General features: G+C 42.0%; 1 protein-coding gene across 4 annotated transcripts in view; it reads right to left on the minus strand.

Moving 5' to 3' along the window:
- LOC127435094 (unconventional myosin-Ic-like) overlaps nt 1–18329 on the minus strand; it is a 39419-nt gene that overhangs the window by 16396 nt on the left and 4694 nt on the right. The window contains exons 1-7 of one of the 4 annotated variants that reach the window (XR_007896128.1): nt 14141–14461; nt 3267–3422; nt 2926–3041; nt 1716–1914; nt 1542–1622; nt 498–680; nt 86–184 (exon numbers count right to left, since the gene is read on the minus strand). Coding sequence is in view for 3 of the 4 variants with exons in the window: in XM_051688280.1 (XP_051544240.1) it covers nt 86–184; nt 498–680; nt 1542–1622; nt 1716–1914; nt 2926–3041; nt 3267–3422; nt 14141–14158 (852 nt within the window). In the remaining variant the exon portion in view is untranslated. Of the gene's footprint in view, nt 1–85; nt 185–497; nt 681–1541; nt 1623–1715; nt 1915–2925; nt 3042–3266; nt 3423–14140; nt 14462–18329 lie in introns of those variants that run through there. The other 3 variants (XM_051688280.1, XM_051688289.1, XM_051688297.1) reach the window with 3 other exon arrangements.

The following is an 18329-nucleotide window of genomic DNA, read 5'->3' on the forward strand; positions in this document are numbered from 1 at the left end:
AGGAAAGGATCTTTGTGAGTGTGTACTGATTTTAATTTGAGATCTAAAGCCATGAATGTCCAAGGCGTGTCTGTACATGCATCACCTGTATCTCATCCTCATTAAAGCCAATGATGGTAAGAGCGTTTCTAACAACTTTCCAACCATTCTTGTCACTGATGGCACTCACCCGTGGACAGTTACCCTGACACAGAGAGAGAATATCTGTCTGTTAGAAAGACAAACACACACCAACATACAATGTCTTCACACACTGCAGACACCTAAACAACAGTAGACAATTATATGTAAAGAACTGTATAGGGAGGACTGGTAATGATGATGGAGAAGAAGGGGGGAACATGAACGGGAAATGACGTGAGCCGGATTCGAACTCTCATTACTTGCATGAGCACTCAGTAGAATGAAGCATACCGCCAATCCATGGCTCTTGATAATGGTAGACAAATCTGCTCTCTTTCATGGACAAACATATACACATTTCACATAACACATACCGTAACTAGGTAATGATAGTGTTGTGGGTTGGTTTTCTCCAAACCAAGTCTCTTCAAAAGAGAATCCTCTCCACCTTCCAGTAGCTGATAGAAGATGTGGAAGTTTCTCTCTCCATGGTTCTGATGGGCCACACGGGATTTTTCTAGCAGGTAGTTGAGAATGTGACCTCCAATTGGAGCACCCTGAATAAGTCAGAATTTTATTTAAAGGGCTACAAGCCTGACCACCAATATCTGAAGGACCTGTCAACAGTACGATGCACAGATACTGTAAAGGATACATTCACACTGCAGCAGAATAAGGTTTTCCGTCCTGTTTGTACTGCTGAAGACAGTTCTGTTCATGGATCATTCAGTTATGAAATAGATAGACAACCGCATTCTGTAAGTGAATTCAATAACCGAATTTTGAGAGCCAGTTCGGTTGATGTGTGATGTGTAAACTGAGCTGCAGTCAACAACTAGTTGTCTTGAACGTCACTGATGTATGTGTGACATAAGTGCATGCTTGGGTAATTATTTTGTTGATCACTACTGTTAGGGCAACCTCTTTCTAAATGCCAGAAAAACTCCTGTGTTTGAGAGCAGGAAGAAATACAAGGAATATGGATCTGGAAAGTTTTTGACCACAAATCTGAGGATGAAAGGAGCGGGAGTGTCCCGAAATGCTGAACACAATCAAAATGTAATCCTTAGTGTTTTGATTGAATGCTTTTTTTCATTCAATCAAAGTCAATTTTTATTTAATATTTTCATCTGTCACTGTGGTTACAGGCAATACTCTGGAGTTAATGAAGGGGATTGACTTCAGTTACCTGATCCTAGAGCCATTATTCAATCCACTCCTGTTTGGATATAATGTATGTACAGAACAATTTGAGAGTCACACATGTCAGTGAATATGGTTATCAATCCCAAACACTGACAGTGTGAATGTAGCCAAAGTGTTGCCGTGGTTGCCAGTTAGAGTTTTTTATTTTTTTTAAATAAGCTGAATTTCAGCTCAAGGGTCGTGGTCTTTAAACAAATGTAGGCTTCATTTACCTTATAGTCAAACTGAATGTCCATGTATTTCCCAAAACGACTTGAGTTGTCATTCCGAAGAGTTTTGGCATTCCCAAAAGCCTGGTGTGACAGAGTGAGAGTGATATTTAGTATGTTCAGCACCCTTGCTGTTTTCTTTTTTTTTTTTTTGGGAGGGTGCTTGTGGGTGCATACCTCCAGTATTGGGTTGGACTGCAACAGTCTCTCTCTAATAGTGTGTGTGTTGTTGCGGGTGGGACAGATGTGTGTGTAGTACTGCAGAATCTTTTTGGAGGCCTCAGTCTTTCCAGCACCACTCTCTCCTGAAATCAGAATACACTGATCTCTTCTCTCAGTCCGCAGTGCACGGTATGAATTATCCGCCAGGGCAAAACTGAAGTCACACGGATACAAAAACACAGATGTGGACTGTGCAATCACATATGGCACAATAAAACTAAAGTAGCACTGTTAAAAATACAGAGCGCTCAACAGTTAAACATTAATGATGAATTCACTGAACAGTTGCACTTTTTGGTCAGGTGTTTCAGTTCAAAAAATATTATTCACTAACCACTTGAATTCCATTTTATTCATATAAATATAAGTCATTAACATTCTTTTCAGTGCAAGCACGCCTAAGTAAATTAGGCTTTTCAGAGATAGTGCCTTATTCACAATTACCGGCCACGGAAAGCAGGCATTAAACAATTATTTTAGAAAGAGGTTTGTGTACATCTTCCAACAGTAATTTATCAAATGATGATCAAATGATGGAGAACAGAGTTATAAACAGGCATATTTCCAGACATGCAGTGTATATGAGGGTACTTTCGGCATTTTAAAAAAACGGTTCAGGTGTCTGGATTGCAATGGTGGAGTGATGCTGTACAGTCCCCGTAGTCTCCTCAGATCGCAATCTACTACATCCTACACAATCAAGCACACAACTAACCCGCATGATCAGGAATTGCACTGACATCGCATGCACAAAAAAAATTCTTAGTGAATTCACCACTACAGATTTCAATGCCATGATGAACTACTCTTTATGTGTAAAAACTTCATGTGTAGAGGTGTAGAGGTTTAAATAAAAACAAGTGTGATCTTCTAAAATCATTTTATAAGGACTACTTAAATAGTGGTATCAAACTATCAGCCATGAATCTGACTCCAGTAACTGGCAACATCTAAATTTACCAAACAGCTTGGAATATCCTGGGTGTGAAGAAGGATTTCACATTTTAAAAGAGTGTTTAATTGTGTGTGTGAGCGTGCATAAGTGGAAAGTTGTGTGCATGTTCCAACCTCCGGAATCTCCATGAAAGTGAAGAGAACCTGCGGAATGTTCACAGGGATTCTCACAGCCATGACACACATAAACACACACACATTTAACACTCACATGTGAGGCGAGATCTCATAAAAACTGACTCCTCTGTGACGCTCCATGTTCTGTTTGGAGTAAATCTCCAATTCTCTGTAAGGATTCACCGACACCAGCACTGATCCAATATATGTCTTTTAAAGAGAGAAAGACAAAGAGACAGAAAAAAAGAAACAGAGAGAGAGAGAGACCACATGTATCATACATGGTCATATACTGTATATTGTTTGTGGCTGTGGTTAAAAGTATTTTTTATGTGAAACTAGTTAAAAGTATTAATTATATATTGTTTACAGTTTATTTTACAGTAGGGGCAGTGCGTGCATCCCTCTGGAAAGATGTGTGTGTCTGTGTCTTACATATATGAGGCCCTCTCTGTAACGTCGCCGCAGGTTTTCAATGAAGGCCGCTTCGCTATTGTAGTTCTCCAAGAGCAGGAAGTCTTGAACACCGACCCGATCTCTTGCAGAGAGAGCGTTCTCCATGACTAACCTTACAGCACCTTCTCCAGCTTCCTACAGAGAGAGAGAGAGAGATAAAAATAGAACAAGACCAAGAAAATACAAAAACTCACACACATAGCAGGGTCGTACAAGGACTGAGGGTGTGTATTTGTCCACTTATGTGTGAAGGACACATACTGTAAATAACAGCAAATATTAGAACAAGCAAAAACTCCAATCACAAAAGACAAACAACACGCATGCAAGTACAAATATACTAAGAAAGAATGCTATGGGAAAACATGGGATAGGTTTCCTGTGACACAAACATGGTTGTCTGTTTTTCAGCATGAGTGTTGGTATGGCCTGCAACTGACCTCTGCCTGTGAATCCAGTGGAAATTCTGAAAGGTGCTAAGTGTTTGAGGAAGTGTGTCTTTGTGGGTTCAGTAAGAGAGAGCGTTTGTGTGTGTGTGTGTGTGTGTATGTATGGGCAGGTTTAAGTGGTTTACGAGGACTTTTTTTTAGGTTACAAATTGGTAATTACAAGGGTATTATGCTATAAATGTGGTTTATGAGGACATTTCTAGCATTTCCATAATTCAAATCACTTAAAAAACATACTAAACAATGTTTTTTTTTGAAAATGTAAAAATGCAGAAAGTTTTTTGTGAGGGTTAGGTTTAGGGTAGGGTTAGGGGATAGAATCTATAGTTAGTACAGTATAAAAATCATAAGGATAGCCGCACCAACATGTGTGTGTGTGTGTGGTTTAAAGAGAGAGACAGGAAGGTCACCTGTGGAAGCTCATGCTAGAACAATGATCTGGTTGGAGTAATACAGTGTGTGTGCATATGTGTGTGAGTGGATGTTCACTTTCCTTGGCTTTGCTCCACGGTTGTTTTAAAGATTCTTTCCCAATGAATTAGCGATAGCTCACATCCTAAAATGCCTAACAATATTTGAATGACTCACCACCCCCCTTCCCCAGACACCTGCATTTTCAGATCTTTCCTTTTTCCATTCTTAATCCATTGCTGTCTTAGCCCTCTGTGTGTCTATGCATGTTTTGTGCTTTTAAGTGCTCTACACTCAAAGATTTAGATAAACAAGCTCCAGCAACAGATTTATTACCTGTCCCTAAAATGAATTTCTCTCTGATTGGGACTCATTCATGAAATTTTTGTGTAAATTGTCCGTAAAGCCGATCTGACGTAAATTTTCATGATTCATGAAGGTTTTCATATTCTCAAAACTTTAGATGGTATGAACAAAATTTACACCTGCTCCCGACAATGTGTCGTTCGTAAGACATCCGAACGTTTTGTGTTTCTTATAGATAAACTTCCATGAATACATTTTGATAGAAGTAAATTTAAATAAGGGGACCCTCACACTGTCGTATGGCTTGCAAATTTGTAATATCTTATGGCGTTTCGGTCAAAGACCTTCTTTAGGCATTCAATTTCTTTGAAGATTGTTTTCTGTTGCAAGGGAAGTATATCACTGTTACAGTATTGGATTTAATCGAGATGTTTCTCTGGCGATGTGCTCAGCTGAACCAGAGAAGGTTAATGGTGGTGGACATCCTCCTGTCTGCATGAACTGAAATTTTTTTACGCTAAAGCTTCACGTCAAACCATTTTTATTGACCTCTTGGACTGTTTAATTCACAAAAGAATCTCTGATGACAGCAACTGACTGTAAGTTCCTCAATTTCTTTTTAGATGTGAGTGTTTGCTAAATCAATATTTCACAATGTGAATGCACTCCATTAAAAAAAAAAAAAAACTTTTATTACTGTTCACATGGATGTTAATAGTTTCCTATTCTCATTTACTAGCGAGTCTGAAGCCTTCTTTAAATGGTGTTTTCATGGGCATGGATTATGATAATTGTGAATGAGCGTGCATACGTGCTCTATTTACTGGAATTCTATTTTTTTTGGAATTCACTTACTGAATACACGTTTAATTAACGTTTTTGGGAAGCTCCAATTTACGTGTGAAGTACTCCCAATTTTTTGCGTATATTTACTTTTTTTTTTTTTTTTTTTTTTTTAACTCATTTAGAGGTATTAAAATTGGCCATGCACTTCTTTATACAAAACAAGTCTTCAACCACTTAAAATATCAAAAACAACCCCTTATTAACTTAAAAACAACTTCTGTTTGCTTAAGATTTGTGATTTTATATAATTATCTAATACATTGATTTGTTATACTGTATTTGGAATATGGCAATACATATATGTAACTGTATATATGATACTGTAATGGCCTTGGAAGCTTAATCAGTTGTTTAATTTAATGGCTTTGGCAAGTTTCTTCAGTTTTTGATCTTGACTGTTGTTAACATTACTTGTTTGAGTCGATTTGACAGAGAAGTATTATTAGCTCAACTGAAGCCAAGTCTGGTGTAATCTTCTGTAAGACTTGGGAGCCTTTTTAGGACCCATGTTCTGTTTTGTTTTTTTTTAAAGAAAATCAGTAATCCACATTTCACAAATCCATAAATCCTGAAAAGAAGCCCAAAAGCAAAAGTGACTAAACTATCATGAATAGAGAACACACTTCAAATAACAATACTGGAAAAACAACAGAGGACATATAAGGGAGAAAATGAGAAGAATCAGGAGAATTAGAAGAATGCTTGAGCTTCATCTGAAAGATCATGCTGGTCAACCAGCCACACCAGCTCAGTTTTGCTGCTGAAAAGCATGATGGTCCACCAGCTAGACTAGCACCAACCCAGCACTAACCAGCTTAGAACAGCATGGGAATTGCATGCTGGTTAAACTGGCCTTTAAAGCAGGGATTTAACACATAAAGTCCTGTTTCTAAGAGATGTTTCCAAATTCACTACTGACTCGATTAACTGTGGTAATAATAATCTATTTCAGATAGCACGTTTTGAGTTTTGGTTTACTTGCTCAGCAGAGTTCATATACTTGTGTGGGGTTACCTGTACCTTGGCCAAATCTTCAAAAGATTTAAGATTCTTGTGTAGACCTTAATTCTAAAAAAAAATATATATATATATATGAAATGAGACTATCACAATGGAGAGCATCCTCACCCCCGACACACACACACACACACACACACACACACACACACAAATTCACATCAACAGATGATCTCTATGTTGCCATCAACATGTACAAAATCTACTGCAGACTTTAAACATTACAATATTTTCTTGGATGTTAAAGGTTCATCATGAAACTATACATGCCGATAAAGAACTTCTATTTTTAAGAATGTATAGGTGCCATTATTTGACCAACAAATTAACCAACAAATAAAATTCTTAAGTGACATTTTTGTGTGCAGATACAGTTGTGCTCAAAAGTTTGCATACCCTGTCAGAAATTGTGAAATTTTGGCATTGATTTTGAAAACATGACTAATCACAAGTATTGTGCTCCTTGAAACAACCATACTGTCTTTTTCCAGAGCAGCCTGTATTTCTCCTGAGGTTACCTGTGGGTTTTACTTTGTATCCCGAACAATTCTTCTAGCAGTTGTGGCTGAAATCTTTCTTGGTCTACCTGACCTTGGCTTGGTATCAAGAGATCCCCAAATTCTCCACTTCTTAATAAGTGATTGAACAGTACTAGCTGGCATTTTCAAGGCTTTGGATATCTTTTTAGATTCTTTTCCATCTTTATAAAGTTCCATTACCTTGTTACGCAGGTCTTTTGACAGTTCTTTTCTGTTCCCCATGGCTCAGTATCTAGCCTTCTCAGTGCATCCACGTGAGAGCTAACAAACTCATTGACTATTTATACACAGACACTAATTGCAATTTAAAAAGCCACAGGTGTGGGAAATTAACCTTTAATTGCCATTTAAACCTGTGTGTGTCACCTTGTGTGTCAGTAACAAGGCCAAACATTCAAGGATATGTAAACTTTTGATCAGGGCCATTTGGGTGATTTCTGTTACCATTATGATTTAAAAAGGAGCCAAATAACTATGTGATAATAAATGGCTTCATATGATCACTATCCTTAAAAGTTTTTTGCATGATCAGTCGTATTTTCAAAATCAGTGCCAAAATTTCAGAATTTCTGCCAGGGTATGCAAACTTTTGAGCACAACTGTATATGAAATTGCTGATATAATAAAATATGCCAATGTGCAGCACTGTGGCTGACAACTCATTCCAATAATTATGATCTACATTCGAGGTAGGACTTAAAATAATCAGAGTTCTTGTGATGCCCAAAGTGTAAACAGGACATTCAGTAATTTACAGTGTCAAATGCTGCAGTCAAGTCCTGCAGAATGAGAATGGATGATCTGGAGGATGCTCTCACAGATGCAAGACTTTGGTGTTGGATAGCAAGGTGGCCTCTATGAATGTCTGCCTGACTTATTGCTGTCTAACAGTCTAGAGAGGTTCTAACATCAGGACGGTTGTGGACCAATTCTAAGACTCAATAGTAATTAGAATACAGTTACATTCAAAAAGTATTTTGATTACTGAAGAGATTACTTTGCATTTTATTGTCATTTGTTTCATTTAATAGTTTAGTATTCGCTTTAGATCATAATTTCTTTTTTTTAGTAAGACCTTTGATATTAGGGCAAAAACCATATTCTTGATAATCATTTTTGTATTGCTTTCCTGTAAAAATTTCTAAAAATCCTTAAAACAAGATCAATTTGACTGATCTTGTTGTAGAAACAACACTGCATATGATATTTAGGTTTTTCAGAGAATGTATTTTTAACATGTGTATTCTGTCTTACTGTACTGGCAGAGATTTTATAGTCAAAACAAGTGAAAAAATATACCAGTGCTGAAGAAATAATCTTAAGTATTTAGAATTTGAGTAATCTAACGGAATACGTTACAAATTACATTTTACAGCATGTATTCTGTAATCTGTAGTGGAATACATTTAAAAAGAAACCCTCCCAACCCTGAAGATTACTGAGCAACACTCAAGAAAATAAAAAGAGAGGTACAGTATCTCAGCCTTTATTGATACTGAAAGCAATCAATGCCGACATCAATTCTCTACCACTAGAAAGTCCAACCACAGGAGAAAGCAGGGTGTAAGCAAAGACCCTATCAAGGTAAGCCAGTACACTAGGCATCTTTGGAATGCTCCCAGGCAGCTACATTCTATGGATACAAGCAACACAGAAGTACAGCTCCTATCTACTTGAAAGGGAAATTACTGAAATTTCCGAAATAGTTGGTTAAGGTTCCAATTAAATAACATTTCAAATCAGAAATGAAATCTGACAATAAAGGGATCAAAAACGTCTTGGTTACTAGTGTAACCTCTGTTCCCTGATGGAGGGAATGAAACGTTGTGTCGATGTAGTTTCACTAGGGGTTCCACTGGGGGTTCGCTCTTGAGAGCCCCAATCACCTTTGATTTATTCAGAAAAGGCCAATGAAAATTGGCGAGTGGAATTTGCATGCCACTCTGTGCCCCGGACATACGGGTATAAAAGGAGATGGCGTGCACCACTCATTCAGAGTTGTGCTGAGGAGCCGAGAGAGAGTCCTGGCCATGTCAGCGGTCGGTTCAGCGCCGCGGCAGGAGGGACACAACATCTCATTCCCTCCATCAGGGAACAGAGGTTACACCAGTAACCAAGACGTTCCCTGTCTGTCACTCACTCGAGGGGAAACACAGGGTTCACCTGAGGGGAAACCGAACAGTGGAAACGCATCATACGGGATTAATGAGGGGGGAATCACCATGTATGGAGCACTGAGCCAAGTACACGGGCTCACCTGAAAAGGAGCATACCACGAGTACTGGGCATGGCGGCGTCACTCCTCCGCCGAGTTTGCCACCGAATAGTGCTTAAGGAATTAAAGAGGCATCCAGTGTTCACCAGTTACAAGACAGCGCACATTATCAAAATCAAATCAAATCAAATCACTTTATTGTCACACAGCCATATACACAAGTGCAATGGTGTGTGAAATTCTTGGGTGCAGTTCCGATCAACATAGCAGTCGTGACAGTGATGAGACATATACCAATTTACAATAACATCAGATTAACACAACACAATTTAAACATCTGTTATACACATAATTACATTCAACAGTATTCAAATAATAACATACACTGTACAGTATACAATACGCACTATATAGATACACATTATTCATTAAAAATTAAAAAATAAAAATATATAAAAAAGTATATATATATATATAGAAAGTACAGTATTGTACTGTATTGACATTCAGGCTGTCGGTTGATAGTCAGTTGTTAAGAGAGAACATAATATAATAATAATATAATTTATGACAGTCCGGTGTGAGATATAAGAGTAAGGGTAATAAAGTGCAGTGCTGATGTATTTTGATCGTGGGAGATCAAGAGTTCAAAAGTCTGATTGCTTGGGGGAAGAAGCTGTCATGGAGTCGGCTGGTGCGGGTCCTGATGCTGCGATACCGCCTACCTGATGGTAGCAGTGAGAACAGCCCATGGCTCGGGTGGCTGGAGTCTCTGATGATCCTCCGAGCTTTTTTCACACACCGCCTTGTATATATTTCCTGGAGGGAGGGAAGCTCACCTCCGATGATGTGTCTGGCAGTTCGCACCACCCTTTGCAGTGCTTTGCGGTTGTGGGCTGTGCTATTGCCGTACCAGGCGGAGATACAGCCAGTCAGGATGCTCTCCACAGTGCAGGTGTAGAACCGTGTGAGGATGTGGTGGTTCATTCCAAACTTCCTCAGCCGTCTCAGGAAGAAGAGGCGCTGATGAGCCTTCTTCACAAGACTTCAGTGTGGATGGACCATGTGAGTTCCTCACATGATGTGGACACCCAGGAACTTGAAGCTGCTGACTCTCTCCACTGGTGCTCCATTGATGGTGATGGGACTGTGTTCTCTGTCTTTTCTTCTGAAGTCCACCACAAGCTCCTTTGTCTTGCTGATGTTGAGGGAGAGGTTGTGCTCCTGACACCAGTGTGTCACAGTGTGTACCTCGTCTCTGTAGGCTGTTTCATCATTGTCAGTGATCAGACCTACCACCGTCGTGTCATCAGCAAACTTAATGATGGCATTGGAGCTATGTGTTGCCACACTGTCATGTGTGTACAAGGAATACAGTAGTGGGCTGAGAACACAGCCCTGCGGGGCCACGTACACCTTCAGGGTAGAAGGAGACAGCTGTATCTCCAGTCCCTCTTCTAGAAAGGACAACACAGACCTGACTGCGCACCTCCGTGGATCTTCCCCGTGGGAAGAACACCAATTCGCGAAGAGACGCCACTTCAGAGCATACAGCTGCCTTGTGGTGGGGGCTCTGGCCTGAGTGATCGTGTCTACCACCGCTGGCGGAAGGCCTACTAGGTCCTCCGCGTCCCGTCCAGGAGCCAGACGTGGAGATTCCAGAGGTCTGGCCACGGGTGCCGGAGCGTGCCCTGCCCCTGAGTGTGAAGCTGCTTCCTCAGGGGAATGCGCCAGGGAGGGGCTACTGCCAGGAGCATCAGGTCTGAAAATCAAGTCCGGTTGGGCCAGTATGGCGCAACCCTCAGGACTTGTTGCTCGTCCTCCCTGACTTTGTACAATATCTGTGCAATGAGGCTCACTGGAAACGCGTACTTGCGCAGCCCCCAAGGCCAGCTGTGCACCAAGGCATCCGTGCCGAGGGGGAGCCTCGGACAGGGAGTACCAAAGGGGGCAGTGAGAGGACTCTTGGGAGGCGAACAGGTCTACCTGCCCCTCTCCAAATCTCTCCAAAATCAGCTGGACTGTGCGGGGGTGGAGTCTCCACTCTCCGCACAGCATTACCTGCCATGAGAGCACGTCCGCTGCACGGCTGAGGATGCCCGGGAGGTGAGTGGCTCGCAGAGACTTCAACGTCTGCTGACTCCAAAGGAGGAGGCGGTGGGCGAGTTGCATTATGCGACGTGAGCGTACCCCACCCTGGCAGTTTATGTATGCCACAGTCGCTGCTCTGACCAAGGACTGAAAGTTTGATGGCACCCAGGCATGATAGTCACACGCTGGGTGCCGTGGCACCATGCCCACCTTGGGACTCGAGTCTGTAGCCAGTGCTGGAGCAGTCTCATATGCATCAACCCGAGGGGGAGTACCACTGCGGAGGATGCCATATGCCCCAGGAGCCTCTGAAATTTTTTGACCGGGACCGCTACCTTCTGCGTGAAGGTTTTCAGGCAGGCCAGCACTGACTGTGCACGCTTGTTCGTAAGGCATGCCATCAGGGTGACCGAGTCCAACTCCATAACGAGAAAAGAGATGTTCTGCACCGGGGAGAGCTTGCTCTTTTCCCAGTTGTCCTGAAGCCCCAGTCGGTCAAGGTGCCGAAGCACAAGGTCCCTGTGCGCACACAATAGATCTCGCGAGTGAGCTAGGATCAGCCAGTCGTCTAGATAATTGAGAATGCGAATGCCCTTCTCCCTCAACGGGGCCAGGGCAACCTCTGCGACTTTGGTAAAGATGCGAGGAGACAGGGACAGACCTTGTACTGGTATGCTCGTCCCTCAACGGCAATCCGAAGAAAGGGTCTGAGTCAAGGAAAGATCGATATGCGAAAGTACGCGTCCTTCAGGTCGATGGCCGTGAACCAATCCTGATGTCGTACAGATGTCAGGATGTGCTTCTGCGTAAACATCTTGACTGTTCAAGGCACGCAGATCCAGGATTGGGTGCAACCCCCCCCCCCCCGGGCACGATAAAATAAGAGCTGTAAAAGCCCTTGTGCGACTCAGCTAAGGGGACGAGTTCTAGGACCAAGGCAATCTCGCCTCGCACAGCGGTGGAGAGGATGCCACTGAACCTGGGCAGCCGTCTGGCAAACTGGATCACGTAGCCAAGCCGGATCGTCCTGCTGAGCCATTGCGATGGGCTGGAAAGTGCTAACCAGGCTTCCAGCCTTTGCGCTAACGGCACCAGGGGGACGACTGGATTTATCACGCCTGGGGTGGGTGGTTTGCGGCAGGGCAGGGCAGAGCAGACGCCACACCAGGAGAATCATCCAGGGGAGGCGTGCTGCTCCATGAGCCCACAACGGTGACCGGTGGCTGGGGCGGGCGAGCGGCCCTAAGAACCACCGTACTTACCTGTTTGCCGGCTTTCTTTTGACGGAAAACAAGGGAACGCGAGATACTCGCATCCTGCTTGCTGACCGGAAAGTGGTGCCGCCTTCCCGCGGGAGGATCTTCTTCTCAAAGACCGGCGTACGGGCTCCGATGGTGGGGGAGCCGGGGCCGGCACCGCAGAAGGACGGCCCTGGCGAGAGGCAGACGGGGCACGGGACTTTGGAGGCCTATAGGCGGCCGAGCCGTGCCGTGGCAGGATGTGTTTGATGGCCTCCGTCTGCTTCTTCACCGTCGAGAACTGGTGGGTGAAATCCTCGACAGTGTCGCCAAAGAGCCCCCCTTGGGAGATGGGCGCATCGAGAAAGCAGACTTTCTCTGCATCACGCATCTCCACAAGATTGAGCCACAGGTGCCGCTCTTGGACCACCAAGGTGGACGTCGTCCGGCCCAGGGCGCGCGCCGTGACTTTCATCACCCGTAGATCGAGATCGGTCGCGGTACGCAGTTCCTGCATAAGCCCTGGGTCGGTCCTACCCTCGTGCAGATCTTTGAGCGCCTTGGCCTGGTGGACCTGGAGGATGGCCATGGGGTGCAGGGCGGAAGCAGCCTGACCCGTGGTGTTGTAAGCCTATCGCCACTTACAAGCCTTGGAAGGGAGCCTTGGTCGGTTCCTCCAGGTGGCTGCGCCCTACGGGAATAAATGCACTGCAACGGCGTGTTCTACCTAGGGAAGCTCGACATATCCCTTAGCTGCTCCGCCGTCGAGGGCAGTTAGGGTGGACAAGCCGGCAAAGCGTGTACAGGCAGAGAAATGTGCTACACCCACCATATTGGGCATTCCAGTTCCTCCCATTAATTTTAATAAAAGTGGTCGGTCTCAGCTAAACTATCTCTGGTGTAAGACCAGTTGGGCAATTTGGCTTTAGCAGCAAAAGGTGATTTGATTTTAATGTCCCAATTTGCCCTGGTTAGTGAGCACTTGGACACTGCTGACATTGTTTATATTACATACAGTTTACGTGTTTATGTTGTAGACAGCGAGTTTCACCAGTTTCTTATATCTCAGCTTTTTCTTTGCCTTTCTATACATCTCAGATTCTTTGAGTTGCCTGTATAATTTAAATCATGTGTTATGTTTATGTTGCACTTCATAACAAATCATAATCTATAACTGTGTAGTCTATCTTAAAGAGAGTAATTATTAAGCTAGTGTATTCTGTATGGCATTTTAAAAGCAGAATCCTGTAAACACTATTTTTACAGCAGTGAAAGTGGGCTAGCCCCTAAGAGTTCTGGCACTGAGCTGTTTCTCTGGGTTTTTTTAGTTTATAAGTCTACAGCTCTTCCATATAAGGGATGTTTCTCTGCTTTCCAGCCCATATGAGTGCTCTCTGGGTAGGACATTCAGACAGGCAGGCTGGCCTCCTCAGGAAAGATATATTGTGCAGTGTCACCACAGCTATGCCATGGCTAATGTGGCTTGTCTGACCAAAATAAACAAATGAGTGGCAAATCATCATCAGTTATCCACAATGAACAAAATGTGGGAAAAAACACACTCACAAAACTATAAAAACATGCCTGCAAACACATGCACAAATACACACACCTGGAATACTAAGGACGTTGGATTTATACTTTGTGAACTAAAACACCACTGTTTGAATGGAAGCATACAGACATCAACATAATAAAAAACACCCACATAGACAGATGTGATTAAAACAAGAAGTCTTACCCTGCGGCGGTACCTCATCCTTCTCTCTTTCTTTTGTCTCTCTTTCTCTTTAAGGGAATCCCTTGCTCTTAGCGTTCTTCACTAATAATCTTCAGGGTGTGTCTAACTAATCAGGGAGTACTTGTCTGTGTGTGCATCTTATACAAGCAGTTCCTCTTCTTTTGGCTACCTTGTCATACAATTAAACATCCACATCCATATTCATGCACGCTTACTCCTCATTCTGCAGGCTTGCCCACTAATACAACTCGCCTTTCTCTCTCACACACACGCAAACATATATTCGTTCTCTTCTTTCTTGCTCTAGAAGTCTGAGGGGAAAAATTTGATGACAATATCCAACACCCAAAGCCACACCCACAACTGATCTGTCAAAAGACCACTTTAAAAACTTCACAAATGAAACACTTCTCTCCCTCCCTCTTTCTTTCCTGCTATCAAACTCTTTGTTTTTTGTTTTACTCTGTCTGTAAGTCAATCTCTTATCTCCCCTCCCTTTTTCTATCTTCAGTCAATCTCTTAGATTCTTTTTCCACAATCTCCTTTTCTTTCTCCCATTCTTTCCCTCTGGACAGTTCACAGAAAAAAGCAGTGCTGAGTCACCCCTTTAAAAAGGAGGAAAGAGAAAAATGTTTGCATGCTTAGCTTTGGCAGAATCTAAATCGTGCAAGCAAGAGGCACATAAAAACCTGCAAGACATGGGAAAAAAAAAAAACTGCTAACATCTAATCGCTCATACAACACAGCAACATGACTATAGGCTATTAAAATGCCCAAACAAGTCACATGAGTCAACCTCGGAAATTTTTTTCTTTTGCCTCCCTTTTGCTCTCTCTCCCTCTTCAGTCCCTCCCTCTTTTCCTAACACACTCAGGCACATTTGCAACAATTGATCACTGAATAACAGCCAGATGCATAAATGTCATATATCAGCAACAGTCAAACTTTTACTCTCTCTTTCTCTAATTTTTTTTTTATCTCTCTTTAAAGGGATAGTTCACCAAAAAATTAAAATTCTGTCATCATTCACTCACCATTATTGTGAGTTGTTCCAAACATGACCTTCTTTCTTCTGTGGAGCACAGAAGGAGATGTTAGGCAGAATGTCTTTTTTTCCACACAATGAAAGTGAATGGTGACTGAGGATATATTTCATCTAATTTTCATCTCCTCTCAACATCTCTTTTGTGTTCCACAGAAGAAAGGGAGTCATACAGGTTGGGAACAACATGAGGGTGTTTAAATGATGACAGAATTTTCATTTTGGGTAAACTATCCCTTTAAATTACAAGTGGATGAAGTACAGAAACACTGACGATATCACTGACAAACAACAGCTGTTCTATAGCTAATATATCTGAGCACAACTACACTAAGCAAGACCTGAGGTGTGTCCCAAACTGCACACTTCTGCACTATTTTACGTCATTTTGAAGTGTAAAGGCCAAAACATACTTCACACAAGTACGCGAACGAAGACACGAGAGCTTGGCCGACGCATTGCCTACGCGTGGTCCCACTGTACATACTTTACGTGCGCTCTTGCGTTTATGAACCTCAAACCACAAGGGGGCAATAGAGTTTTTTAGGCGCCACGAAACCAAATCACAAAAATTTGACTCTGTGGTCCGGTGTTTTATGAAGTCAAAAAGTCATCCCGACATGTCCAAAATGACTGGATATCCATAGTTAGTTGCGGCATCTCTGCTGCAGACGCCTTTCCATTTCTTCCTGGCTCAGACAAATCAGTCCTGTAGTTGTTTCCATTTTCTCTTTACGGTGTCGCTGTTTTATTCGAATGGAGAGGGGACGAGAGGTTGTAAATATGTTTGTATAATCAAGCTTGGGTTTGAAATGTCACTTCTGTCAGCTGTTAAACAGTGAATGCTTTGAAATTCATACACTACATGGCTGAGTGCATAGTACATTTTTTAAGTGCATAGTGTGTAGTGTGTCGTTTGGGACACAGCTCAGGTTCTACAATTCTCAGTCTTTTTTCCTCTTGACTGTACGTTGAAAATTGGGCTAGATTTTGCAGTCTGGCTGCATTCTAGCAAATAATTGTCCAATTGGAAACACTTGGCGGGCTTGTGTAAAGGGGCCTGATGTATGACACAATCATGAATCATATTTATAGAACTCTTGGCAGGCAGAAGTGAGACAGCAAGATAATCAATCCAGTGTGCCACACATAATACAAATACAGTTGCAATCAAAATTATTCAACCCCCCTGACCAGCAATACATTCTGGTGATGTGAATTAAAACACATCAACTAAAACCTCAGTAAACAAAGTAAGTTTTTAATACACATTTGAGTGATTTTGAGAACAAAGACTTCAGTTTACCCAAATTTTAAAATAAAAAATAACTAATTCTCTCCACAAATGTCATGTCAAAATATTCATCCCCCAAAGTCAATCATTTGTGGAGCATCCTTTATCCTTAATAACAGCAAATAAATGTTTCAGGTAAGTGTTCTCAGGCTTCGGACACCTCTCTATTGACTTTTTACACATTTCTCATGAGCAAAAGCTTCCAGCTTATTGACATTCTTTGGTTTCTGTGCTGCCACTGCTTCCTTGAAATCCCAATAAAGGTTTGCAATGGGATTTTAATGATGGACTGAAAGGGCCATTTAAGGACATTCCACGACCTGTCCCTGAACCAGATTTTGGACAACTTGGATGTATCCTTGGTGTTACTGTCTTGCTGGAAAGTCCAGTGATCACCGAGCTTCAATTTACACACTGAAGGCATCACATTTTTCATGCCAAAATGGCCTGATACCTGAAAGAATCCTTGGTGTCAGTCACATAGTCAGGATAGCCGTTTCTTGCAGCCGCAAAACACCCCCATAACAGGACTGACCCACCTCCATGCTTGACTGTGGGGATGGTGTTGTTCTTGTCATTACCTTGTCATCTTACTCCAGACGTACTGTTGACCCATGGGTCTAAAACTCATTTTCAGTTTAGTGTCATACGTCTATAAAAACTTCTTCCAGGACTCCACAGGTCTTTCCTACTTCTTTCCTATTACTTTTTGAATATTCAAGTCAACATTTCCCTTGGTGAAGTTTTGCTTTCTTCCACACCCCAAGAAGGTTGCTGTTGTACCATATTCAAAACATTTATGAATGGTGCTGCCAACTTTGTCTATTGGAAATTGAAGTGCCTTGGAAATGTATAAAACTTAAATAAGTGTCATTGCAGCTTGATGACTTAATACTTGTGTAGCCTTAAATATTTAAGGAACAGCTACATGCAATAGGGGTTGAATAATTATGACATGGCTGTATTTTAAAAAAAAAATCCTGCTATTTACAAATATTAGGTTATATATTCACACTATGACTTTGAATGTCACTCAACTGATATAGATGTAAAGTTTAAAAATCCTGGGTCATCAGAAAAGCTTACCTTTGTAAATCCTTACTGTCTTGGGGGGGGGGGGGGTTGAATAATTTCGATTGAAACTGGACAGACAGTTATGCACTTTTGTAATGTATGTATAAATATTCAAATTGAGAAAACAAAAAAACCCCCACAAAAATACACATGGATACCAATGTTCTGTACATGCATATTGCAAAGTGAAGGACTGAATGAATTATTTACAGCATCAGAAATACCAAACATGGAGTAGTGATGGATGTGGTAACCAAGGAGGCAGACAACAGATACGCATAAACACACCCACACACATCTAGTGCATAATTAATCTGGTGATAAACACATGATAAAGATAACAAACTCATGTCAACCCCCTGAAGGTTCATGAAATGTCCTTTCAAAATCAGACATTACTAAACAGTTTGTGTGTGTGCTTAAAGTTCACTTCAGAGCTGCTGTGTCATTTTTGTTTCAGCATGGTATTGAATTTCCCCTCTCTACATGAACAATCATGTCTTTCACTTCAAGCAAACATATACACAAACAAGAATGCATGCACACATGGACATGAACAAACATCCTGTACAGACCAGCTGTGTTAACCTCTTCATCAAATCAATGTGTACTGTATGTCTATGTCTTGTATCTAGTTGATACCAACATCTGGCTGAAAAGACCAATTTAGCCCAGCAAGAATTTCCATGCTGGTCCAGACTGGTTTATACTGGTGCCGGTCTAGCTGGTGGACCAGCATAGGCAAGATGCTGGCCAACAAACAGATTAACATGGTCGTT

The sequence above is a fragment of the Myxocyprinus asiaticus genome, chromosome 4 (assembly GCF_019703515.2).
Source record: "Myxocyprinus asiaticus isolate MX2 ecotype Aquarium Trade chromosome 4, UBuf_Myxa_2, whole genome shotgun sequence".
NCBI lineage: Eukaryota > Metazoa > Chordata > Actinopteri > Cypriniformes > Catostomidae > Myxocyprinus > Myxocyprinus asiaticus.